General features: G+C 35.2%; 1 protein-coding gene across 1 annotated transcript; it reads left to right on the top strand.

The window, feature by feature from the left end:
- The first annotated feature begins 16,342 nt into the window (after positions 1-16,342).
- LOC119511801 (olfactory receptor 1052-like) lies at positions 16,343-17,281 on the top strand. Its single transcript, XM_037806325.1, has one exon. It carries the CDS (start codon positions 16,343-16,345, stop codon positions 17,279-17,281), a length of 939 nt encoding a protein of 312 aa, XP_037662253.1.
- Positions 17,282-27,322: the final 10,041 nt, after the last annotated feature.

Below are 27,322 nucleotides of genomic sequence, written 5' to 3' on the forward strand. Positions count from 1 at the left end.
AATCACCTTTAATAAATATTTTACCCCTTCCATTCACATAACTTAAGTGTCTTATTTTCATTCTTCTTTTATACGCCATATTCTCTACACTTTTTCACTTTGATCACTGATTCCTTTTTTTTATTAAATTCAGTTTTATTGAAATACATTCACACACCATACAATCATCCATGATATAAAGTCCAGTGTCCAAAGTATGATAACATAGTTATGCGTTCATCACCACAGTCTATCTCTGAACATTTTCCTTACATCAGAAAGAACCAGAACAAGAATAAAAAATAAAAGTGAAAAAAAAACACCCAAATCATCCTCCCATCCCACCCCATTTGTCCTTTAGTTTTTATCCCCATGCCTCCACTCATCCATACACTAGATAAAGGGGGTGTGATCCACAAGGTCTTCACAATCACACTGTCAACCCTTGTAATCCACATTATTATATAATTGTCTTCAGGAGTCCAGACTGCTGGGTTGGAGTTTGGTAGTTTCAGGTATTTACTTCTAGCTATTCCAATACATTAAAGCCTAAGAGGTGTTATCCATATAGTGCATAAGAATGTCCACCAGAGTGACCTCTCAACTCCATTTGGTATCTCTCAGCCACTGAAACTATTTCATCTCATTTTGCATCCCCCTTTTGGTCAAGAAGATACTCTCAGTCCCATGATGCCGGGTCCACATTCATCCCCGGGAGTCATACTCTGCGTTGCCAGGGAGATTTACAACCCTGGGAGTCGGGTCCCATGTAGGGGGGAGGGCAGCGAGTTCACCTGTCGAGATGGCTCAGTTAGAGAGAGAGAGGGCCACATCTGAGCAACAAAGAGGTACTCAGGGGGAGACTCAGGCACCATTACATACAACTTTAGACTTTCCTTTGTGGTAATGAGCTTCATAAGGGCAAGTCCCATGCTTGAGGGCTCAGCACATCAAACTGCCAGTCCCAATGTTTGTGACAACATACGCTAGGGGATCAGCATCTTAAAGTTTAGAGATAGGCCTTACAATTCAGGGATAGAGTTAACTGCTGTAAGAGCTTACAATCTAGGGACTATTACAATTATTGTGTCCATGTTAGGCTATGTTCTAAGATTCAATTCTGAGTTTACACATTGTAGTTAGTCCATATTAGTGAGGCGTCATCCCTCTCACCATGTTTTCTCCAACACTTTTACTCCTATATATATATTTTCCTACAATTTTATAGAGTTATATTCACATACCATACATTTATCCACAGTGTACAATCAGTTGTTCATGGTATCATCATAAAGTTGTACATTTATCACCACAATCAGCATTTGAACATACTGATTACTACAAGAAAAATTGTTTTGTTTTTTTTTTAGCAATAAGAAAAAATGATAAAAAGAAAAATAACATGTCATACAATGCAATATACTACTAAGGACAGCAAATAACACCACTACCAAGAATCCCATATTACTCCCCTATATCCCCCTCTCATATACATTTAGCATTGGCGTATTGCCTTTGTTACATTTAATGGAGGTATATTACAATGTTACTGTTGACCATAGACTCCAGTTTGCTTTGATTATGTTTTTTCCTGAATACCATCCCTTTTTCAAATTTCTACATGGTTGACATTCATTTGCTTTCCCACATGCAAAAACATTTTTATATTTGTATATTTAGTAACAGTCATTGGCCACTCCAGTTTTTGCCACGTTATACAGTCCCAGTCTTTATCATCTATCTTTACCTCTGGTGTCATACATTCTCCTATCCCACCTCTTTCAGCTTTACTCACAGACATCTATGTTCAGTGTACTTACAATACTGTGCTACCATCACACAGTATTATGCTAACTATTTCTGGATCTATGCAATCAATCCTAAACATTCTATAGTCCTTCAGCATCAAATGGCTGATCTCTGCCCTCTTTCTATCTCCTGGTCACCTGTGTTGTCAGCTTTTAACTCCCAAAGTTTGTTCATTAATGTCTGTTCATATTAGTGAGACCATACAGAATCTGTTCTTTCGTTTCTGGCTAACTTCACTCAACATAAGGTCCTCAAGTTTCATCCATATTATTACATGATCCATGTCTTTGTTCTGTCTTACAGCTGCATAATATTCCATCATGTGTATATACCACAGTTTGTTTATCCACTTGTCCTTTGATGGACATTTGGGCTGTTTCCATCTCTTGGCAATTGTGAATAATGCTGCAGTAAACATTGGTTTACAAATGTCTGTCTGTGTCTTAAGTTTCATTTCCTCTGAGTATATACCTAGCAATGGAATAGCTGGGTCATATGGCAAATCTATATTTAGCTTCCTGAGGAACCTCCATACTGTCTTCCAGAGTGGTTGTACCATTCTACATTCCCACCAACAATGAATAAGTGTGCCTCTTTCTCCACATCCTCTCCAGCACTTGTCATTTTCTGTTTTTTTTTGGATAATGGCCATTCTGGTAGGTGTGAGATGATATCTCATTGTGGTTTTGATTTGCATTTCCTTAATAGCCAGTGAAGTTGAGCATTTTTTCATATGCTTTTGAGCCATTTGTATTTCCTCTTCAGAAAAATGTCTGTTCATGTCTTTTGCCTATTTTTAAATTGGATTGTTTGTCTATCTGTTATTGAGATGCAGGATTCCTTTATATATTCGGGATATTAAACCCTTATCTGATATGTAGTTTCCAAATATCATCTCCCATTGTGTAGGTTGCCTTTTTACTTTTTTGACAAAGTCCTTGGATGTTCAAAAGTGTTTAATTTTGAGGAGATCGCATTTGTCGATTTCTTCTTTGGTTGCTCGTGCCTTGGGTGTGAGGTCTAAGAAACCACCTCCTTTCACAAGATCTTTAAGATATTGCTCTACATTTTCTTCTAAGAGTTTTATGGTCTTGGTGCTAATGTTTAGGTCTTTGATCCACTTTGAGTTAATTTTGGTATAAGGTGTGAGATGGACATCCTCTTTCATTCTTTTGGAAATGGATATCCAGTTCTCCAAACACCATTTATTGAACAGGCTGCTCTTTCCCAGTTACTTTGCCTTCACTGCCTTATCAAAGATTAGTTGTCCATAGATGTGAGGGTCTACTTCTGAACACTCAATTCGATTCCATTGATCAGTATATCTGTCCTTATGTCAGTACCATGCTGTTTTGAGCACTGTAGCTTTGTAATATGCTTCAAAGTCAGGTAGTGTGAGACCTCCCACTTCACTCCTCTTTCTCAAGACATTTTTGGCTATTCGGGGCATCTTACCCTTCCAAATAAATTTAGTTATTGGTTTTTCTATTTCTGTAAAGTAAGTTGTTGGGATGTGAATTGGTATTGCATTGAATCTGTAAATCAGTTTAGGTAAAATTTCCATTGTAACTATATTTAGTCTTCCAATCCATGAACATGGTATGTTCTTCCATTTTTTTCAGGTCTTGTTCATTTTCTTTTAGCAGTTTCTTATAGTTTTCTATGTAAAGGTCTTTTGTGTCCTTGGTTAAGTTTATTCCTAAATACTTGATTCTTTTGGTTGCTGTTGTAAATGGGATTTTTTTCTTGATTTCCTCCTCTTGTTGCACATTACTTGTGTATAGGAACACTACAGATTTTTGCGTGTTGATCTTGTAGCCTGCTACTTTGCTGTATTCATTGACTAGTTCTAGTAGCTTTGCTGTAGATTTTTCTGGATTTCCTACATATAGAATCATGTCATCTGCAAATAGTGAAAGTTTTACTTCTTCCTCTCCAATTTGGATGCCTTTTATTTCTTTTTCTTGCCTAATTGCTCTAGCTAGAACTTCCAGCACAATGTTGAATAGCAATGGTGATAGTGGGCATCCCTGTCTTGTTCCTGATCTTAGAGGAAAAGCTTTCAGTCTCTCCTCATTGAGTGTGATGTTAGCTGTGGGTTTTTCATATATTGCCTTTATCATATTGAAAAAGTTCCCTTCTATTCCTATCCTTTGAAGTGTTTTCATCAGGAAAGGATGTTAAATTTTGTCAAATGCCTTTTCTGCATCAATTGAGATGATCATGTGGTTCTTCTGCTTTGATTTATTAATGTGGTGTATTACATTAATTGATTTTCTTGTGTTGAACCAGCCTTGCATACCTGGAATAAATCCCACCTGGTCATGGTGTATAATTCTTTTAATGTGCTGCTGGATTCGATTTGCGAGTATTTTGTTGAGGATTTTTGCATCTATATTCATTAAAGAAATTGGTCTATAATTTTCTTTTTTTGTAGTATCTTTGCCTGGTTTTGATATTAGGGTGATGATGGCTTCATAGAAAGAGTTAGGTAGCTTTCCCACTTCTTCAATTTTTTTGAAGAGATTGAGTAGGATTGGTACTAATTCATTCTTGAATGCTTGGTAGAATTCACATGTGAAAACATCTGGTCCTGGGCTTTTCCTTTTTGGGAGCTTTTTGATGACTGACTCAATCTCTTTACTTGTGATTGGTTTGTTGAGGTCATTTATTTCTTCTTGAGTTAATGTTGGGTGTTTATGCTTTTCTAGGAAGTTGTCCATTTCATCTAAGTTGTCTAGTTTATTAGCATATAGTTGCTCATATCATCTTCTCATTATCTCCTTAATTTCTGCAGGGTCAGTAGTTATGTTTCCTTTCCCATTTCTGATTGCATTTATTTGCATCTGCTCTCTCTTCTTTTTTTTGTTAGCCTAGCCAGTGGTCCATTGATTTTATTGATTTTCTCAAAGAACCAACTTGTGGTTTTGTTGATTCTCTCTATTGTTTTCCTGTTCTCAATTGCATTTATTTCTGCTCTAATCTTTGTTATTTCTTCCCTTCTGCTTGCTTTGGGGTTAGTTTGCTGTTCTTTCTCTAATTCTTCCAGATGAGCAGTTAACTCTTCAATTTTTGCTCTCTCTTCTCTTTTAATATAGGCATTTAGGGCAATAAATTTCCCTCTCAGCACCACCTTTGCTGCATCCCATGAGTTTTGATAAGTTGTGTTTTCATTGTCATTTGCCTCAAGGTATTTACTAATTTCTCTTGTGATTTCTTCCTTTATCCACTGGTTTTCTAAGAGGGTGTTGTTTAGCCTCCATATGTTTGTGAATTTTATGACCTTCTGCCTTTTATTTATTTCCAACTTCATTCCATTGTGGTCTGAGAAAGTGTTTTGTATAATATCAATATTTTTAAATTTGTTGAGACTTGCTTTGTGACCCAACATGTGTCCTATCCTAGAGAATGTTCCATGAGCACTTGAGGAAAAAGTGTATCCTGCTGTTGTTCGATGTAGTGTTCTATAAATGTCTGTCAAGTCTAGTTCATTTATCATACAATTCAACATCTCTGTTTCTTTAGTGATCCTCTGTCTATATGTTCTATCCATTGATGAAAGTGGTGTATTGAAGTCTCCAACTATTATTGTAGAGGTATCTATTTCTCCTTTCAGTGATCGCAGTGTTTGCCTCATGAATTTTGGGGCATTCTGGTTTGGTGCGTAAATATTTATGACTGTTATGTTTTCTTGATGAATTGACCCTTTTATTAATATATAGTGTCCTTCTTTGTCTCTTTTAATTGTTTTGCTTTTGAAGTCTAACTTGTCTGATATTAATATAGCTACTCCCGCTTTTTTCTGGTTGTTGTTTGTATGAAATATCTTTTTCCAACCTTTCACTTTCAGTCTATGTTTGTCCTTGTGTCTAAAGTGAGTTTCTTGTAGACAGCACATAGATGGGTCCTGTTTTTTAATCCATTCTGCCAGTCTGTGTCTTTTTATTGGGGAGTTTAATCCATTTACATTTAGTGTTATTACTGTAAGGGCAGTACTTTCTGCTACCATTTTGTTTTTTGGAATTTATATGTCATATCTTATTTTTTCCTCTCCTTTTACCTTTCCTGATAATCTTCATTTCTGCACTCTTCTCCAACTCTCTCTCTCCTGTCTTTTCCTATCAGCCTGTAGCACTCCCTTTAGTATTTTTTGTAGTGCCGGTCTCTTATTCACAAACTCTCTCAGGGTCTGTTTGTCTGAAAATGTTTTAATCTCTCCCTCATTTTTGAAGGAAAGTTTTGCTGGATATAGAATTCTTGGTTGGCAGTTTTTCTCTTTCAGTATCTTAAATATATCATGCCACTGTCTTCTTGCCTCCATGGTTTCTGCAGAGAAATCTGTACATAGTCTTATTGATGTTCCCTTGTACGTGATGGATTGCTTTTCTCTTGCTGCTTTCAGAATCCTCTCTTTGTCTTTGACATTGGACAATCTGACTAGTAAGTGTCTTGGAGTAGGTCTACCGGGATCTATTCTATTTGGGGTATGTTGTACTTCTTGAATCTCTAATTCTCTGTCTTTTATAAGAGTTGGGAAATTTTCAGTGAATATGTCTTCTATTACTCTTTCTGCCCCCTTTCCCCTCTCTTCTCCTTCTGGGATACCCATAACACATATATTTCATGTTGTCACTCAGCTTCCTAAGACCCTGCTCATATTTTTCCATTTTTTTCACCATCTGTTCTTTTGTGTGTATGAATTTGAATGACCTGTCTTCCAGTTCACTGATCCTTTCTTCTGCCTGTTCAAATCTACTGTTGTGTCCCTCCATTGTGTTTTTCATCTCCTCCATTGTGGCCTTCATTCCCATGAGTTCTGCCATTTGTTTTTTTAAGTTTATGAATTCTTCTTTATGGTCAGCCAGTGTCTTCTTTATATCCTTCAGCTCTTTTGCTATATCTTCCTTCATTTCATCAAATTTATTTAGCATTAGTTGCCTCCACTCCTGTGTCTCAGCTGAGCTATTAGTTTGTTCCTCTGGCTGGTCCATGTTTTCGTGTTTCCTGGTATGGCTTGTTATCTTAAGTTGTCTAGGCATCTGATTCTCTTGATTAGTTTATTTTGGAGCTTGTTTTCTGTCTTTTACTTAGTGGTTTTCTTGTTGGTTGCCTTTGTTTTCTGGCCTCTGTTATTCAGTTCAACTTATTCTAGACCTCTAACTTGGGTTCTATTTAGTTGATCGGAATTTTTCCCCTCTTGTTTTTTCTGTTTCTTGCTCTGCCTCTATGTAACCTTTTTGTGAGTGGGTCTCCTCAGATATGGTGGACCCTAGTCTGATTTTCCGTCTAGTGAGGCCCAGGTCTCATTGGGAGGGTATGGAGTTTTCCTGAGAATGAGACCCTCCTATGAGGCCTTTAGAATTGGTGCTTTTCCTCTCCTGTTCAGCAGGTGGCACTGGCCAGCCCGCAGCTCCCCCACCAGTGTAAGGAGGTGTGGAGCCTTTAGTTCTCCTGGTGACTCTGATCCTGTCAGGGGCGTGGCTGACTGAAGCTGGAATCTGAATTCCAGCCCCTGGGTTCTGAATTCCCAGAAGGAGGACTGACAGTTGAGCTGGGCCTCCCTCCATTCTCCCAATCCTCAGAATTCTAGTTGTCTCTCAGAGGCACTATTCCCTTCTCCTCTCTCCTCTTTGGGGCCTCTCCAGGTAGATTCCTTGGTCAGCCTGAGTTGCCAATTAAAGACTGGGGTGGAGGCCTTCAGTAGTGAATACGGAATTCAAAGACACTGTAGGTACTCTGTCTCCCCTCAAGCCCAGCCTAGTCCCTCAACCTGGGCTTTCTGATAGAAAATAACCACATATATTACTTTTAGATTTAAAAAAAAAGTAGAAAAGAAATCAAGAAAAAGAAAAAAGAAAAAAAAAAAAGTCTCTTTTAAATGTTTTTCCCCAGCCTGGAAGTTTTGTCAGTGTCAGAATAGAGCATTTAAAGATATGCTTTGGGCTATTGTGTGATAATTACTCTCCAACCACTTCAGTTCCACCCCTGCTGGGGGCTATTGAAATGCAAAAAGATAAGGGATCAGTGAGAAGCCAGAAGGAACAAAATGTAAGGGAAAACAAAATGGCTTTTTTGGAGTCTGGGAATGGGTGCCCGCTTTTATGTTCCCCCACTTCTTGGAGCCCAGCCCTTCTTTAGCACCCCAGCTCCCAAAATTAGTTAATTAATTTGTTAATTAATTCTGCAGTTGAGGCTGGTTTGAGCCTCCCTTCTTGCCCTCAGCAGATTGCTGTTTTTTGGTTTTTTCATCTCCTCCATTGTGAGCCGGCAGCAAAACAGTCTGTGAGGTCTGGGTGGGGAGGGGCGCCAGACCCCCGGTCCAGGGAACTTACAATGTTCGCTGCGATCTCAGCTTTTCCTCCAATTCCAAAGTTGTGTCCAATGTGTGACTGGTTACTGGAGACCCCGAAAACACTGTTTCATATAGTTCTTGGGTAATTGCCAGCTGCTCTAGGGGAGAGACGAAATTCTGCTCCTGACCACTCTGCCATCTTGCCCCGCCTCTCCCACTGATTCCTTTTTGAGATAACTACAATCCATGCATCCGAAATATGGCCATAAAATCATTAATTAGGGCACTAGGTATTTCAGGAGGAAGTAAATCAAATCAGATGTTAATGCATAAACATTGCCAAGTCTATTTCATGCATATTTGAGTACAGCATAGATAGCATGGCATGTTTATCACAGTATAAGTGACTGATAACAGAAAAACAAGTAAGTGCTTCATGGTGTCAATAGGAGCCACAGAAAATTCTTGGTTTAAAACTTTCTACTCTTGTTTCTGGCTCAGAAAATACTCTGAAAACAAGAATGTGAAGATCCTTGTCCTTGACAAAATTGTCAGAAACAAACTGATACAGAGTTTTAAAAGTGTTCCCATTGGCCACTTTCAACTCCACAAACTACATAGATCTGAGCATTGCTCAATTTATAGCATTTGATATTTTTTATCTCAGTACTGCAGGAGTGAACACCAATTAGGAAGGGTGATGAATGTTTGTGGTGTACAAATTGTGATCAGCTGTCAGAGATCATATGAGTGTCTATAATCAGAAGCCAGGAGTCACGGAATTTTCCAAAATCTGGTGTAAACAGAATCAAAGACAATTCTTATCCACTCACTGTAGGGTGAGTTGTTACAATGATGCATTATGTGAACATGGGTTCAGGGCACCACAGAACCTTTTAGCAAATGACACCTGTGCTACTTTGAATGTATTATGTCCCCCAAAATGCCATTATCTTTGATGCAATCTTGTGTGGGCAGAAGTATTGGCATTGATTAGATTGTAATTCTTTGAGTGTTTCCATGGAGAAGTGCCCCATCCAACTGTGTGTGATGACCCTGGTTGGATGATTCCTATGGAAGTGTGGCCCTGCCTATTCATTGTGGGCCTTGATTAGTTTACTACAGCACTATATAAGCTCAGACAGAAGGAGCAAGCTTGCTACAGATAAGAGGGACACTTTGAAGAATGCACAAGATCTGAGCGAGGAGCTGCAGATGAGAGAGTGTTTAAAATGGCCATTGAAAGCAGACTTTTGCTTTGCAGAAGCTAAGAGAGGAAAAATGTCCCAAGAGCAACTAAGAGTGACATTTTTGAGGAACTGCAGCCTAGAGTGGTATGTCCTGGGGAAAGCCAACTTGAAACCAGAACTCTGGAGCCGATGCCAGCCATGTGCCTTCCCAGCCAACAGAGGTTTTCTGGAAACTATTGGCCATTCTCCAGTGAAGGTACCCAATTGTTGATGACTTACCTTGGACATGTTATGGCCTTAAGACTGTAACTGTGTAACCAAATAAACCTCAATCCAACTGTGTAACCAAATAAAAGCTGATCCATTTCTGGTATTTTGTGAAAAGCCAGCATTAGCAAACCAGAACAATACCTTTATTGCACAGAATAAAGAGTCCAGAAAAGGCAAATCTACCTGCCACTTATTTAGCACAAATTGTTGAAAACAACAGGGAAAAAAGAGTGCCCTCATGGTCTGTCTCCTAACATGGCCCCAAATTGCTCTGGGTCAGGGTTGACAGATGGCAGCTCTGCACCCCCCACTTTGTGCCAGAGAAGAGAAATCAGTCTATACTGTTTGATTGGTTTTTATCTACCTTGTATGAGGAGGGGAGCCTGTAATGGAGAATATCTCTTTTGATTAGCATCTGTGGCTTCTTGTTCCTGTTTCTATGTTTAAGGTCTGACTGGGCCTTTTTGTTTCAGTCAAATCTTCCTTAGGTTATGGAAATATTAATTTTGGTGATTTAGGTAAATAAATTTTTGGTCAATAATTTTGTTATTGCTTTTCTATACTCTATCTCTGTTACAATGTTTAATATTTCTTTTCTTCCACTGGCTTGGGGTTTATTTTGTTCTTTTTTCCAACTAAATTTCATGAGATAAAAATTTAAGTTTTTTTTCTTGTGCTGGTTTGAGACTGTTACAGACTCCAGAAGATCCATGACCTTTTGTTACATTTTACTTGATGGAACCTTTAGATTTAATGTTTCCATGGATATATGACTCACCCAACTATAGGTGTGAACTTGATTAAATTATTTCCATGGGATTGTGAACCCACCCATTCAGGGTGTGTCTTGATTAGTTCACTGGAGAGCTCAAGAGCTGGCAAAAATGCTGATGCTTGGAGATGCTTGAAGATGCTGAAGGAAAGATGTTTGGAGACACTAAGCTAAGAGATGAGGCCCAGAGTCCCCTCCAGAAAGTTAAGAGAGGATCCCCAGATGCTTAGAGAGAAATGCCATGTGAAAACAAGCAACAATGCACAGGAGCTGAGAGATGCTAAGAGAGACATGAAGCCTGAGCAAGGACACACAGAGGCTGAAAGAGAGAAACTAAGACAGAAGCCCAGAGACATTTTGAAGAAAGCCATTTTGAAATGCAGCCTCTGAGCAAAGGACCAACAGACACCATCCACATGGCTTTCCAGCTGACAGAGGTGTTCCAGTCACCATTGGCCTTCCCTCAGTGAGGTCTCCTCTTATTGGTGCCTTAGCTTGAACACATTTATGGCCTTAGAACATAGGTTACTTGTAACCTAATGAATCCCCTTTATAAAAGCCAATCCATTTCAGGTATTTTGCATAATGGCAGCATTAGCAACCCAGAAAATTTGAAATCTTTCTTTTTTATAATGTAGGTTTTATAACTGTAAATTGCATTCTGAGCACTGTTTTCATTATATTCCATAAGTCTTGGTATGTTGTGTTTTCATTTTAATTTGTCTCACAGTATTTTTTGTTTCCCTTTACATTTCTTTTTGACCTCTTGGTTAAGATTGTGCTGCTGAAGTTTCATGTATTTGTGAATTTTCAATATTTATCAGTTATTAATTTCTAGCTGTATTCAGTTGTGGGTTCAAGAAGACACTTTCAATGATTTCAATCTTCTAAACATTTTCAGTGTTTTTTATAGGCTAAAAGATTGTCTTTCCTGGAGAATGTTCCCTGTTCACCTGAGAAGAATGTATATTCTGCTGTTTGGAGTGGAGACTTCAACTTATGTCTGTACGACCAACTGGTTAATAACAATGTTCAAGTTCTTTATTTCCACATTGATCTTTCATTTAGTTTTTATATTTGTTATTGAAAGTGGTTATTAAAGTCTTCAACATTTTAGTAGAAATGTCTATTTCTCTCTTTAATTCTGTCAATATTTGTATCATACATATTTGGTCTCTGTGGTTTGTGTATTTTTCAAATTTGCTTTTACTCCTTGATGAAGTGACACTTTTGTCAGTATATGGTGTCCTTCTTTACCTATTGTAAGAATTTTTGAATTAAAGTCTATTCTGTCTTTAATATTTGTACTTCCCCTGCTCTCCTTCTGTTACTGCTTGCATGGAACATATTTTTCAATCCTTCCACTTTTAATCTATTTTTATCTTTGGGTTTAAGTGAATCTCTTGTGAGCAGTATATAGTCAGATCATGTTTTTGTTTTTTTTTAAATTCCATCCTGGCAATCTTTGTCCTGTAATAGGTGTTGAAGCCATTTACATTTAAAGAGATTATGATAATGAATGACTTTCTTCTGCCACTTTCCTGTTTGTTTCCTATATATCATGTGTATTTTTTTTGTTCCTCAATTGTTCTAACACTACTTTGTTTTGTGTTTTATTGCTTTTTTCTCATGTACCATTTACATTCCCTGCCTGCATCCTTTGCCATATATAGCTGTTACTTTCTAATGGTTAACATGGGAATATCATTTTACTTAATTTACAAAAATCTAGTATTAATTAGTATTAACTTAGCTTTAATTGTATTCATTAGAATTGCCCTTGTACAGTTCTGTCAATAATTCTTCATGTTATTGTTACAAATTGCAGCATTATACATTGTGACCATTTAAATAGATTTATAACTATTTTTTTATGCATTTGTCTTTTAAGTCATATGGAACAAAGAGAGGAGTTACAATCACAAATACCACAACATCTGCTTTATATTTTCCTTATTAATGATGTTTATTTACTCATATGATTTAAAGTTTCTGTCCAATGTCTCCATTTCAGACTGAAGACTTCTTTAAGAATTTCTTGTATTTCAGGTCTACTAATAAAAACTCTTTTAGCTTTCATTTTATGGAAATGTCTTAACTTTTGAAGGATAATTTTACTCGATACAGAATTTTTGGTTGAATTTTTTTTCCTTTCAGTACTTGATAAACACCATCTTATTGTCTTCTGACTTTTTTTCTAAAAAGAAATTATTTGTTAAATTTATTGAGGATCCCTTGTACATGACAAATTTCTTTCTTTGCTGCTCTCAAAGCTCTTACTTTGCCTTTGTCTTTCAACCATACAATTACAATGTATCTTAGAGTGGATTTCTTTGAATTTATCTTGCTTGGAGTCTGGTGAAATTTCTTATTAAATTTGGGATTTTTAGGCCATTATGTCTTCAAATATATTTTATGTTCCTTTCTCACTCTCCTCTCCCTCTGGGACTCTCGTAATGTGTATGCTTGCATGCTTTATGGTGTCCCACAGTTCCCTTGTATCTGTTCATTTTTTAAATTCTTTTTCTTTCTACTCTTCAGACCAGGTAACTTCAGTTGTTTTATCTTCAGATTCAATGATTCTTTTGTCTGCTAAAATCTGGTATTGAAAACATTTAGTGAATTTTTCATTGAAGCTACTATACTTTTCAACTCCAGAATTTCTACTTTGCTCCTTTTATTATATTTATCTATCTCTTAATTGATATGCCCCTGTTGTCCATATATCATTCCTCTAATTTACTTCAGTTCCTTATGCATGGTTTCTTTCAGGCTTTTGAGTGTATTTAATCTGCTAATTTGAAGCCTTTGTTTAGTAAGTTCAAAGTCAGGGCTTCTTCAGAGATAATGTCTTTTAATTTATTTTCTTCATTTCAATGAATTTTATTTTTATGTTTCATTTTATGCATCATAATTTTTTTGAGAATTGGATATTTTGAATATTTAATGTGGTAAATCTGAAAATAAAATTCTCTTCCATACCCATGATATTGAGACTTGTTGTGGGCTGCAGATGTCCGTTTGTTTAGTGAGTTTTCTAAACTATTTATGCATGTGTGGTCACTGAAATTTCTGTTTCATTATCTCTGTGGTTATCAATGGCTCTAACAATTATTTCCTTAAGTTCCTGGTTCCAATAAGAAAGGAAAAAAAGTTATGTATCTCTTTAAACACCTTCAAGGGATGTTTCTCAGTAGCTGCTTCACCCTGAGGGGTTTAAAACATTGGCCAGCTATGTACAGGCTCCTCAGTGAATCATAAGTCAGATCAAAACATGCAGCACCAACATTTGGTGGATGAGGACCTTGCTGCCCACCCTGGCACAGGCAAGCCACGACAGGAATGCAGGTGGCCATCCCCTTAGCTGCCTGCCTTGGGGCTGGGGGTTCCGAGGTTGGGGCTTGACACTATTGTGTGAAATACCAATGTTTACTGAAATTTCCCAGTCTATTTCTTCATCCAGCCTTCCCCTCATTGTTACAAGTGTTTGACTAGGTTCCAGCATTCCAACATACTTGATTTTGACAGCTTAAGTATTTGATCTTGCCATCTTATGTGATGTGGCACTCAGTAAGTTTTTGAATATTATAAATTTATTAAGAACTAGTTTTTTTATTCCCTAAATTCTGTATTGCAGTATATTCCATCTTTCCCTGCCTAATTTTCCCTAATCCAGTAGTCATCACCACATATTCCAGGCACATGTTCAGGATTTCCTGTTTGTCTCCTCATCTACCCTTGTGCTGTCCTTGTGCCCAATCCCCACCCTTTGTCAGTGACCACTGGATGTCTCCCTTTTCTCATATGTTATAGTCCTGTGCTACCATTTGTCAAGTGTCTAAGAATATTTGCTATAACTATTTTCTCCAATTATCCTGTTGTTTTCAGCAGCAGGATTATTAAATCCCAAAACAAGTTACAAAGATTGACGAATCCCTTAGCCTAATTTTATGCATCTTTCTCATTTTTACTGTCATAGTGATTATTCATTTTTTCCTGTGATTTAAACTATCAATTTTAAATGTCCAAGAATGTTTCACAATCCTTTTATTGATAGTAGGTAAGAAAATGCCTAGAGTATATCATCCATCAGCAAATATTAGTTTAATGAATGTAAATATTGAACCTAAATCTGATTTGTCACAGAATTCTCCATTGCAAAAGCTGCACACTGAAGTGAAAGTAGAGATAGGCAACTGGCAGAAATTTATTTATTTACTTTGTATGTCTGTATTACCTCTAAAGAAGCCATTAAAATATTGGCAATTTTCATGAATACTTCTCCTTCATATAGGTCTAAAGACAGATTTTGAATTAGCCTAATAGCATCCAACCATTTGTTATTTTTGTTCTATTCAAGCCAACTATTTCTGATTATTTTTCTCATGGTCTTTTATTGAATCAAAAAATTCCCTGTCTTTCTCATTTTCCTAAGCACTTTATAGCAATTTGGTTAATTATACACTTTAGTGAGATAGATGATTCATGGGAAAATGTGATGTCCCTTAAGAAACAGTGTTTCCCAAGGTTCAACTTGGACAGCATAATGTTTAATCAGTGATAGATCTCATTAGTGGCTGCTGTAAAAAATAATATATGTGTGTGTGTGTGTTTGTGTGTGTGCAGTTTGTATATATATATATATATATATATATATATATATATATATATATGGCTGTCCCTTTTTTCCAAATTTGTCCTCTTAGAGGAAATAATAAATATACTAAAACATACCTATTATTTTCTGTTCTGCTTTATTTGTATTAATGAGTAGATTTACCTTCAATTACTTTACTAAAATTATCTTAAGCTACATACTATTAAAATAGTTAGTAATTCAGCATAACAGACAATCAGTAACTAACATTATTTTTGAGTAAAGGTAGAAATGAAATGGATGTGAAGGTTCTTCAATTTTAAAATCTTTTATTTTGGTAAGTTTGATTTACTTTATAAAAATGGTTTCCCCTATTTATTTTAATATCCTCATATTTGGTAGATCAGGTACAAAGTTTAAGTTGTAAATCTGGTATAGTAATATTAGTGTTAAGAATGTTAGAGGTCATTTACTCCAACTGCACATCCTGTCATCCAATTCTGTTTACAACTTCATCCCAAATTTTGCAAAGGATGAGCAAACCATGAATGAATAATATAGTTGAATTTCTAAATTCTATCTGGATATTTCATTTCTTTAATATGATTGCAATAGAAAATATTTACAATATTTTTTTCTTTGGGAAATATTATTCAATTATCACTCAAAAATATGAGGCAGAACATCAGAAGATAGTTTTAACCTATAGGAATTTCTACAGTGATAGAAATATTTTATAACCTGTTCTGTTCAATGTGGGCATCACTAGCAGTGAATGATTATTGAGCACTTGAAGTGAGATTAGTTAAAATATGTTTTTGTGTTTCTGTGAGTGTCTGTGATGTCCATGACATGTCTTTCTCTATTATGTCTACAAGAAAGCAGCAGAAGAGACCAGAGATTTTGAAATTTTTAGAGTATCATGTCATCATCTTTGAAGGTCATGTTGTCTATCTTGTAATACTTGCTACTTCTCTAGTTATGCAAGAGTCATTTGTGGATTAACTAAATAGAAGAGCTTATATTCAATGTTTTCGTTTACTCCAGTCATATCCAAAATGAAATGTTTGTTCTTCAAAGGGCTTAAATTTATTTTTTCAACCTCATTTAAATGGCCATCAGTGCTCCTCATGCTGGTATCACCATTCTATTGAGGCAGACACTTTGAAGCAGACAGAAATTTTGTGAGCCAAAACAGTTTCAAACACCTCTTAATGGGACAGAAACCTAATTAGCACTGAAAAGAAATTGAGATAATCTAGTCAGTCTCCTATCATTACAAATATGAAACTTATGTTCAGTGAAATAATGTATTTATCCAACAAGATGTCTGTAAATATTTCCATTTGATTTTATGATATAATTGATTATCCTATATCCATTCTAATCTGTTTATGTTTGCCACACCAGATTTCAAGAAAAGGATTTAACAAATGGCTGAAGAGAATTTCACAGTTGTTACTGAATTTATTCTTTTGGGATTGACAGACCATGCTGAACTAAAAGTTGTGCTTTTTCTGCTGTTCTTGGTGATTTATTTCATTACCTTGGTGGGGAATCTAGGCATGATCTTCTTAATCCAAATCAGTCCCAAACTCCACACACCCATGTATTTTTTCCTCAGCTGCCTTTCTTTTGTAGATGCCTGTTATTCCTCAGTCATTGCACCCAAAATGCTAATCAACTTCTTTGTTGAGACAGAATCCATCTCATTCTCTGCTTGCATAGTGCAGCATTTGTTTTTTGGGGTGTTCATTACTACAGAAGGCTTCTTGCTGTCAGCAATGGCATATGACTGCTATGTGGCCATTGTGAACCCTTTGCTTTACACTACAGACATGTCTAAGAAAAAGTGTGTACTGCTGGTCACTGGGTATTACACAGGTGGAATGATTAATTCATTGACACACACCATAAGCCTGGGGAGACTGTCATTCTGTGGTCCGAATGCTGTCAGCCACTTCTTCTGTGATATTCTCTCTCTGCTAAAGCTGTCATGTTCTGATACTTCCATGAATGAACTGTTACTGTTAATCTTCTCTGGGGACATTGCCATGGGCACCTTCTTGATTGTGATCATCTCCTGCATGTTCATTGTTGTTGCCATCCTGAGGATCCGCTCAGCAGCAGGCAGACAGGAAGCCTTCTCCACTTGTGCCTCTCACCTGACTGCTGTGACCATATTCTATGGTACACTAAGTTTTAATTACATTCAGCCAATCCCCCAGTATTCCGTAGAACAGGAGAAGGTGGTCTCTGTGTTTTGTATGCTGGTGATTCCCATATTAAACCCATTGATTTACAGTCTGAGAAACAAAGAGGTAAAGGATGCTGTGAAAAGAGCCATAGAAATGAAGCATTTCTCTTGTTAATTTCAAGTCACAATTTATCCTACAATATTCCACCAATTTTCCACTTGTTAACATTCACAGGAATTCAGTGAATTCTAGGATTTCAAAGGATTTTTCAAATGATATTATTCCACAAACTCATCTTTCCTATGAGGAAACAAACCTAGAAAGTGAAAGTGACAGTGAATAGAAGCATTTTGCAAATAGCAATTTAAAACTCAACTCTCTTAAGATTCTAGGCCATTAATATTTGAATCAATCAATCTTCTGCAAGTGCATGCATATTTTCTAATATTTGGATTACTGAGTTATATATGTGTATTTTCATTTTAGTGTTATATAGGGTTAGAATTTTTTCTAAGGAAAATTTTTAAAATTATTCATAAAATTAAGAGATCTGGTCTTTGTTCTTAAAATTTAAATTCAATTATAATTATTGGCAAATTTCCAAGTTAACTGAATTGGAGGGTTTCATTCTGAATATGATTTCTACCTACTAGTTATTTTCCTTCTTTTCTTCCTATTCTTAGACCACAGTGCCCTCAACAACAAAAGAGGAGTTCAGAGCAAATGACCAGGTTAAAATTCTCAGCTTGCAATAAGGAATCCACTTTTAAAATGTTTACATGCATATCTAAAATGATTCAAAATTAATTTTGGAGGAGATAAAAGTTATTACTTTCCCCAACTCTCCTTTGAAGAATCCCCTTTAACTTCATCTAAGATTACACACACACACACAGACGCCTATCTAGAAATCTTCAGATCTGATGCCTCCCCAGAGGTTCAGACCTTCAGTTCTGTACTGATGGATATTTTTGATTGGGTACCTTCCTATCATTTAAAAAATGATTATGTATTGCCAAAAGTGCTGTGGATAATATATTTACATTGAAAATAAAATTTATTTATAATATCTACATTTTTCTTCATTTTTGAATCTCTGTTAACAACTGATATAATTGGAAAGGATCTGACTCATTGATTTCTCTTCTCTTTCAGTGATCTGATTTTCCTACTGTTCCATTGATTTATTGTTTATTTCTGTGATACTATGATACTCTATTCTTCCTAATATGTCTTGGCATCTAGGGAAAGTAGTATTTCTCATTTTGTTTCTAGAAAACTTCAGCTATTTTTGAGCCCCCATTGTCATATAAATTTTATGATTAATGCATTTTCTGGAAAATTTTCATTTCTAATGCACTGGTCAGACTAAAGAAGAATGTGCTCTGTATTTTACAGGTTTGTTTAGTCCTCCAACACTAGTTTCAGTTCCAAAATAATCTCACATTGAGAATCAGTCAGGCACTTGTGTAGTTTCAAATTTCATATTTGTCATCTTAGCATTGTTCACCGAAGCTTTGCAGATTTCCTTTGCCCCATCAGGGATGCTGACTTGGGCAAGTTTGGCCCACAGCCTACCTCAGAATAAACAAATAACCACAGACAGAAATGGTTGAAGATTCTTTGTTGTCTTGAAAGAATTATCTGCATTTGGGATTTGAGTGCATGAAAAAAAAAAGTTTCCACACTTCATTGATGCTATAAAATATGATTTTAAAAAGTTATGAAAGTCATGCAGCTTTTTATAGTTCATAAATTCGATTATTGCCACACTGTAATTTGTGTTTTCCTACCAGGAAGAGGAAGTCTTACTTAACTATGTTTTTATAGTTTCCAATTCTTTGCCAAAATTCCCCATCTTGTCTTTACATTCCCTATACCAATTATTTGTTGCTTTTTAAAGCCAATATATAAAATCTCTATTACATGATTTCTAATTTATCCATTACTGTCATTTTTATCATATACACTATTATCAGGGTGTTGGGAAAACTTGATATTCACATGCAGAAAATGAAGTTAGATCACCTCACACCATAAAGAAAAATCAACTCAAAATGGATGAAGCACCTAAATATAAGAGATAAAACATAAAATTCTTAGACTATAACATAGGGTTGTATCTTCATTCCCTGGAATTTGACAATAAATTCTTAGATATTGTAACAAAAAGATGGATAAATTTGATTTCACCAAAATTAAAAAATTTTGTGCATTGGAAAAAATTATCAAAAAAAAATGAAAAGACAACCTGCAGAATGGGAGAAAATTGCTGCAAACTATATATAGGATAAGGGTTTTATATCCATAGTATGGAAATAATTTTTGCAATGCAACAAAAGAAAGACAGGCCAATTAAAGAACTGGGCAAAAACACTGAAGAGACATTTCTCCAAAAGCAATATGCAAATGGACAATCAGCATATGAAAAGATGCTCAACATCATTAGCCATTAGGGCAATGTAAATCAAAATCGAGAGATACAACTTCACATCTACAAGGATGGCTATTATTTATTATTTTTAAAAAGAAAAATAACAAGTGTTGGAAAGGATGTAGAAAAAATCAGAATTCAATTGCATTTTTGGTGGGAATGTAAAGTGGTACAGCCAGTGTTGAAAGCAATATGGCTTTTCCTCCAAAACCTAAATACAGAATTGCCACATGACCTGGCAATTCCACTTCTAGGTATATTCCCAGAGAAAACAAAAACATGGTATCAAAGTGATAATTTGTACAATAATATTCATAGAAGCATTATTCATAATAGCTTAAGTGTGGAAACAACCCAGTGCCCATTAACCAATGAATGAAGAAAATGTGGTACATATATGCAATGGAATATTATTCAGCCATAAAAAGCAGTTATGAGACATGCTGCACCTTGGAAGAACCTTGAAAACAGTAGGCTTAGTGATATAGGGAAGGTGTGTAGGACAAATATTATATGATATCACTTATAAGAGATTATTAGAAATAGCAAATTTGCAATGATAGAATGCAGATTAGAGTCCACTGGGGCATGTGGGGAGAGGGAAAAGGGAGTGTTTTAAAAACATAAAACAAAAAATAAAAAACAAAACAAAATCCTGCCTGTGCTTTTTTTTTAACTGTACTTTGATGAACAGTAGTCCTTAAGTCTAATAAAGTTAAACTTGATCAATACTTTTATCAATCAGTTTTCGTTGTTCTGGTTACTGCTATTGTGTAACAAAATACCCCAACATTTAGTGAATAAGAATTACAACCATATTATTTTCTTCATAGATTCTATATGTCAGAATTTGGGGGAAGACTCAGCTGGGCACTTTTCTCTTGGGATTGCTTCTTTTGGATAAGTATTCCTGTTCCAACCATTTCCTTAATCAAAAAAGCAATCTTTTGTTGATGGCTCATATTTCTAAATAGCTAATGTTTGCTACACAGCAGTGCAAAGTTCTCATTTTGCATAGTCAATTAAAATAATGGAAAGGGTGCACTTGGGCAACAGTCCATTAGGGAATTAGAGACACAGAATACCCAGTTGGCACATAATACACAGTCTCAAGTACATTTAGGTAATGGTGATCCAACCACAGTCTATTTCTTCCAGATAAAATTTCCAATTTGAAGTTCAAGAATGACCTTAGCATACCCTCCTATAGCATCTCCAAATCCTTGGCCTTTCATAATGTCATCTCCCCCTGGGAGTGATTTAAATCAATCACCAGTTTCTAGTAATCTCAAAATATTTGCATACCATACATAAGCCATTTCACCTAAAACACTAAATAAGACTTTGGATCCTCTGTGTGGCAAGATGATGGCAGGTTGAACATACCTAGGTCCTTTAGTCAGACTCTTTGAATTGTATGGTTTTAATTGATAGGATAAATTCAGCTCATGTTCAAGTTTTTCTTTTATCAGTTATAATCTGCATTGTGGGATTTTTATTTTTCCAAAGCTAATATTTATGGAGTTAATTTGATAGGTCCCTTTAAGAGATGTGGTTCACAGCTAGAGTAGAAGTCAGTTTTTCATTCCCTAAATGTCAATAATACTCTCTAAAATACCTGGCAGCAATCCCTCAACTTCTTCTTTTTAATTATATTTTTAAAAGTCATCTAAAATTTACACTGTCTCTTTTTAAAATATTTTCATTTTACCTACACTTTTTTCTTTTATTAAATTAATTTATTTGAATTGTTCTAAAATATACCTGACAAAGTCATTTAAGCCATTTAAGTAGACAGTTCTTCAACATTAATTACAGCGATAATAATGAGTAACTTTCACCATCTATCTCTAGATTACAATATTAATTTTTCCCCAAAATTTAGACTTATTTTTGGTTAACTAAACTAACAGATCAGTTACTCCCTCCTGAATATTTTCCTGACCCTCCAAGAGTGAGATTACATACAGTAATGTGGATTCCCCCTATTAATATCTGTGTCAACAGCATTAAATTAGGTTTGCTTTCTCTGATTGTAAAACCAACATTTTTGGGGTTGTCTGCAACCATAAAACTTCTATAGAGTCAGAAGGGGTGTTCCATTTCTTAGCCAATGAGAGAGTGGGCAGTTGCCTCTGTCAGGGTAGATTTGTCAAATCCTTATCTTTACCCAGTAGAAGTCAGTTGTCACACCTTTTGGAAAGTTCAGCTCATGAAAGTTTGTATTCACTTGAGAATCAATTTCAATCCAATGACCCCTTTCCTTCAGCTGCATCTGCAATTGGCAATGTGCCACCTAATTCTTTATTCAGAGAATGTATGTTGTCACAGGGCTATCAGACTTCCATTCATATTTCTCTGTAAAGTGTTCCTGTGCTTTAACAAAATATTCTTAGGATTCTGAGGTTACCTGGCTGTGACACTAGCTGCCTTTGTAGACTTCCATGTGATCCATGGTTAGTTACTTGCCCAGGTGGCCATGGAAATTTGAGAAAGCTTCTATTTCTTTACTCCTTAATATATTTTCTTCTGTTTCCTGCTTTATGGTTTTAGTTTTCAACAATTTTTCTAATAAGATGCAGGAGATAATAGTGTTGTTTTGCTAAGTTTTCCTGTGCTTGGCATTCTTTGTCTATCCACTTAGCCACTTTCACTGGGTTTGGGTTTATGGATTCTTAGTTTTTACATTTGGGTAAACACACATGTATAAATCAATTATACATATTCACCTCCATTTTCTGGCAACTGAGACAGCATAAGATCATGAATTTCTAAATTATTTATGATAAGCAAAGCATGTTTTAGAGAAAAGTTCCCTGGTTATCTTCCTTCTGATAAAATGAAAACATGTTTACATGGATGTTTAGTAGAGTCAACATTTTTAGAGCATCCCTTAAAAAAAATGGGGAAGAAGTAACAGACCTACCCCAGTAACTGAAACTGATACATACCAATTTAGAATTATTATATTTCAGTAATTATGTAAACCTTATTTATTGTGTCTTGACTATATCTCAACAATTTTTCTTAAAGTCACTTTTCTAACATTAATGCAGGTATCCTGCTTTCTTTTGTTTAATATTTCCTAGTATAAATGCATTCATTCTTTATCTTTCAAAATTTTCATGTCATTTTAGAATCTGAAAATATTTCTTCATATTCATTTTATGAAATGAATATGTTGCTTCATATATATGAAAATCTTATTGACTGGAATGTATGTTTCCTTTTCTTTAGACTCTGGGAAGTTTGGTTCATGGCCTACATGATGATATGCATGCAATTATATATTTTTTTCCAAAAATTCTAGGAATACCATGGTCTTCTTTTGAGTAACCGGCTTAATTGTATATAATCTCATTCTGGGAATATAGAAATTTGCTTTGGCTGAGTGATAGGTATAATACCTGTGTTTCTACTAGAGCCTTCAATTCAGCTCTGTCGGACTTACCTTCCATTGCATACTGGTTGTGGTTTTACTGCCAAGCTTTAAGCTCAAAATGTGTTTTTGTTTGCTTTTAGAGTTTGTTTTGTTGGCTTTTGAGGTTGTTCTGTCTTCTTGTAATGCAGCAATACTTTGAAATGCATTGCTCAGCCAGTATCCAAAAAAAGAGTATTATTTTGGAGATGCAATTCAGTATACTATTAGAAGGTGAAGTACTTCTCTATATTATAAACATTATCCCCTGACCATTTTGAGGATATTCATTTGCCATATTTTATGTTACTCATCTGTTTCTTAAATTATTTCTGTTACTGGAAGTACAGTAAAAGTTGTTCTTTCTAGATGTTATTTTCCCAGTTGAACTCCTATTTTCTGGAGAATTGTATCTCTTAACCAGTCATGTACACCCATGTGTAAGAGGCACAATCCCATTACTTAATTTGGTGATTTATAGAATATTCCTTAAGGCAAGGAATTGTCATTTAATACCCTTCCCATTAATCTTGTATGCTATTCCCCTATAAGTCCCCTATGAGGCAATCTGCCTGCAAAAAACATTCCAGGGTGCTACACTTTAAAAGCATTTAACCCTGAAGTAAATGAGCAGGTAAAAAGGAATATCAGAACATTGGAATATGCAGTGGTCATCCAAAGCACCTCATCCGCTCTTATTTTATACACAACCTAAAGTTTCCTACTGACCTCAGAGGTAGAGCTGAGCTGGCTTTGCTTTGACTCAGAATCAGTGGTGATAGATAGGTAGTGATCTGCCAGGACAATTTTTGGGAGATAAAAAATAAACAAGCTAACATCTTTTCCCTCAAATAGTTTCTTACTATATCCTAATCCCTCTCACAGCAATGGACTACCATTTATTTCCCAAACCAAGGCATAAATTATTTTTGTCTAGGTTGGTTTCCTCACAAATTCATTCATTTATTTGTTTTATTTTGTTTTTAATCTATCCATCCATCCATCTATCCATCTATCTATCATTTCATTATTTTCCAGATCCACTGCTTAGAACAGTGCCAATTCAATCATCCTGTCACCAGTCTTTTTGGAAGAGGTCTCATTCCTTTAACTTTTTGTTGTTTAATCTTTTGGCAACAACTATTTCTTAAATATTTTAAATATATTTATTACTTTCTATATTCTAGGTTTTGGGGATGTGCTTACTCATTATGATTTGCAAGTGAATGGTGTATTCACATTTAATAGAACTGTTCTATGATAATCTGGATGACTTTGTTAAGACTGCATCTATCCATAGAAGTTTTTACTTTATTGTTCTCAGGGGTGCCACTGTGCTACCAACACGTGTAACCTTAAGTTAGTTTCTCAGGTTGAAGTTGCCTAGTTGTGCAGGCAGCAAATCCAAATTTCAATGCCTCTGAGGCCACGTTTGTGGTTACTGCCTCTCAGAAGAGAATTTTTTACTGCTAAGATGATGGGTCATGATGTGAATGTTTATTTAAAATTTTGCTGATAAGCAGACTTAATTTAGTTAGCACTTACTCTGAGAATGCCAGTTCTTCAAAGTGCACAAGGTTTACATGTGGATGTCAATGGAATTTCTTTTTTTCATGGGTTCAAAGCTTTAGTACCTTTGTGAAATATTGGATTTCACATATTCAGTTAAAGTTTTGCAAAAGCCGTGAGTGAGTTATGTTGTCAATGTCAGCTTTCATCTCTGGTTTTCTGCTTTTCTTAATTTTGAACCCAATGACAATTTCATTTTTATTTTATGAGTTAATATATCTAGAATTACATGTAGTCTTCTATCTTGCTAGAAGTTGAAGCCCAGCCAAGTTTCTTGTTTATTTTTAATAACTCTTTTCTTTCTAATGTCTAATGCAATGCTTAGCTTGTCTTTGTCCTTCAAGCAATATTTGATAAATGGCTGCTGTTGCTTTAAGGGGGGTTAGATAAAATAACCTATTATCAAACTGGATTCTTATTTGTGTATTTCTGAATTACAAAGGGTACCCCAGTCCACTTTATATTTTACTGGAATTCTATTCCATTCACACAAATTATTTACAACCCACATTCTAATACTTGTTCATCTTTTGCTTCATGTTTCCATCTATTCTTTGTAACTTTTTTTTTTGTAGTACACACCTTAGAGAAAACCAGTTCCATGGGGATAACTTGAGAAAGTCTCTTAAGAAACCAGACCACAAGCCAAAATGTAATTGTGTTGTTGTGATAATGCTAGTTTAATAAGCTTCTGAAGTACCAGTACTCTGGCCTCATTAAAGCAAAAAAATGTATATATATATGCACTGGTCCCATCCTTCACATTTGTCCTCCTTGAGGAAATAGTAAAGATGTAATAACTTATTTTGTTTGTTTCCATTATGATTGGTAATTAAACCTAAATTTTACTCAAATTATTTTACCTGGAATCATCTTCTGGTATTTCCTGTTTAAATGTGGATCATTTTGAATGTGAGAAATATATTAACTGGTTCTGTTTTTGAGGGAGGGTTAGAAACCATGGAAATGGACATGAGCTTTTTAAATAATCTGATAACCTAAACTTTTTTTTAACTTCTTTTGGTGAGTTACATTAATGCCTTTTATTGTCTTCCTATTTCTTTAAATTTACCCATAAATGGCTTCCATTATGCAGATAATTTAAAATTTTAAATATGATAGAATATTATCAGTATTTTGAATCTTAAAATTGACCTCAGCCAGTTCCTTATCTTATTAATTCTTGTTTCATGATTGCCACCAAATTTTTCTGACATTTATATAAACTATACAGGATAGCTAATATAATTTAATTTCTAATTCTTTTTAAGCACATTATTTCCTAAATTATATTTTTCAATCAAATCCATACCTATAAGAGCTGATCTGTCATTCAGATAAATAACAGCTAAGTAAGCTGAATAAGTTATCAAATACTCAAGTTGTCAAATCTGTTGGCAATCTCTAAAGAGCACATGAAAAACCACAAAAGTATATATTTATTTATATTATGTATTGTCTCATATTTAACAGGCAAAATTTTAAACAATCATTTGAAATGACAATTTGATCCCTCAAACTACTAATACTAATGACAATAATTAATAAGTAAATTAACACTGCTGAAATATTCTGAAGTACTCTAAAATTGAAAGGGATTGATTACAATGTTTTCAAACTTACACCCATCACCTTGAACCAAAAAATATCAAAACATCACTATTCTACCTATCTAGCTAGCTGTAGCTCATATGGTTACATAATATTATTTTATTAGTTGCTAATTTTATAGTCAAAGCAACAGGAAATTCTTTATTGTTAATCTTCAATCATGACAGCAATCTTGGGGAAGTAAATATAAGTAGATCTAGAATCTAAGAACTTAAATAAATTGTGCAACCACATAAAGGCAATTTTTGGCTGTAATAAGAATTGGCTCAGGTCTGATGGAGTTCTTCTTCTTCTGCATTGTGAAAATTGAAATGTTTTAATTAAGGTAAATAAGTGATATAAAATATAGGTAAGCTAAATTGATCACAATTCATTTCTCATCATTTCCAATTTAATAGAGGAAAAAGGAAAAAAAAAAGAGTTGATTCTTAAGTAAATATGGACAACTTTGAAGACAAGATAAAAGACAACAAACCTTCTGATGGAAATCATAGTTTTAGAAAGCCTTAACTTGTCTTATGTATCTGTTATAGGATGGAGAATATGAAAAAAAGTTTCGGAAAGCAATTAGTCAGTTTAACTGTCTAAATTTGTTTGTGGTCTCAGTAAAAGCAGGAAACCTCCATCTGGCTCAGTTATGGAAGATACAGCTTATGTGTCTTAGTCTCAACCAGTGACCTTGCATGGTTGCTCTTCCACCATGGCCATGTGGAAGATTGCCCCAAAACTAGAGTCTGGAATACTTTCTAAAAGTGTCATGAGATGGACAGGTTTTATATCATGAGTTTTAGTTAGGAGATGCCCTTGGTCCCAGAAGGTGCTGTTCTTGGTACCTTTAAATGCCATCCCTGTAGACACCTGTGCCATTTTACTTGACAATTGTGGTCACTTAGGAGTCAATAATAAAGCATCTACAGATCAATTCTACAGATAAGTTCAAGAAACAGATCATTATAGATGCCCAATAATTTCATATTTAAAACAGTTCAGCTTGTGATTGCAAAAACTGTGTGACTGACACTCTCTTTATCCAGTGTATGGGTAGATGAGTAATAAAGACAAAATAAGTGGTCAGAAGTGAGCTTCACTGAGAGAAATTCAGTTTTGCAACAATATGCATTATATATACTTCTACTAATTCCAACTGTCATTAGTTTTTTTTTCTTTTCTTAATGCTAGTTAC

Source organism: Choloepus didactylus, chromosome 16 (genome assembly GCF_015220235.1).
Source record: "Choloepus didactylus isolate mChoDid1 chromosome 16, mChoDid1.pri, whole genome shotgun sequence".
In the NCBI taxonomy this organism is placed as follows: domain Eukaryota; kingdom Metazoa; phylum Chordata; class Mammalia; order Pilosa; family Megalonychidae; genus Choloepus; species Choloepus didactylus.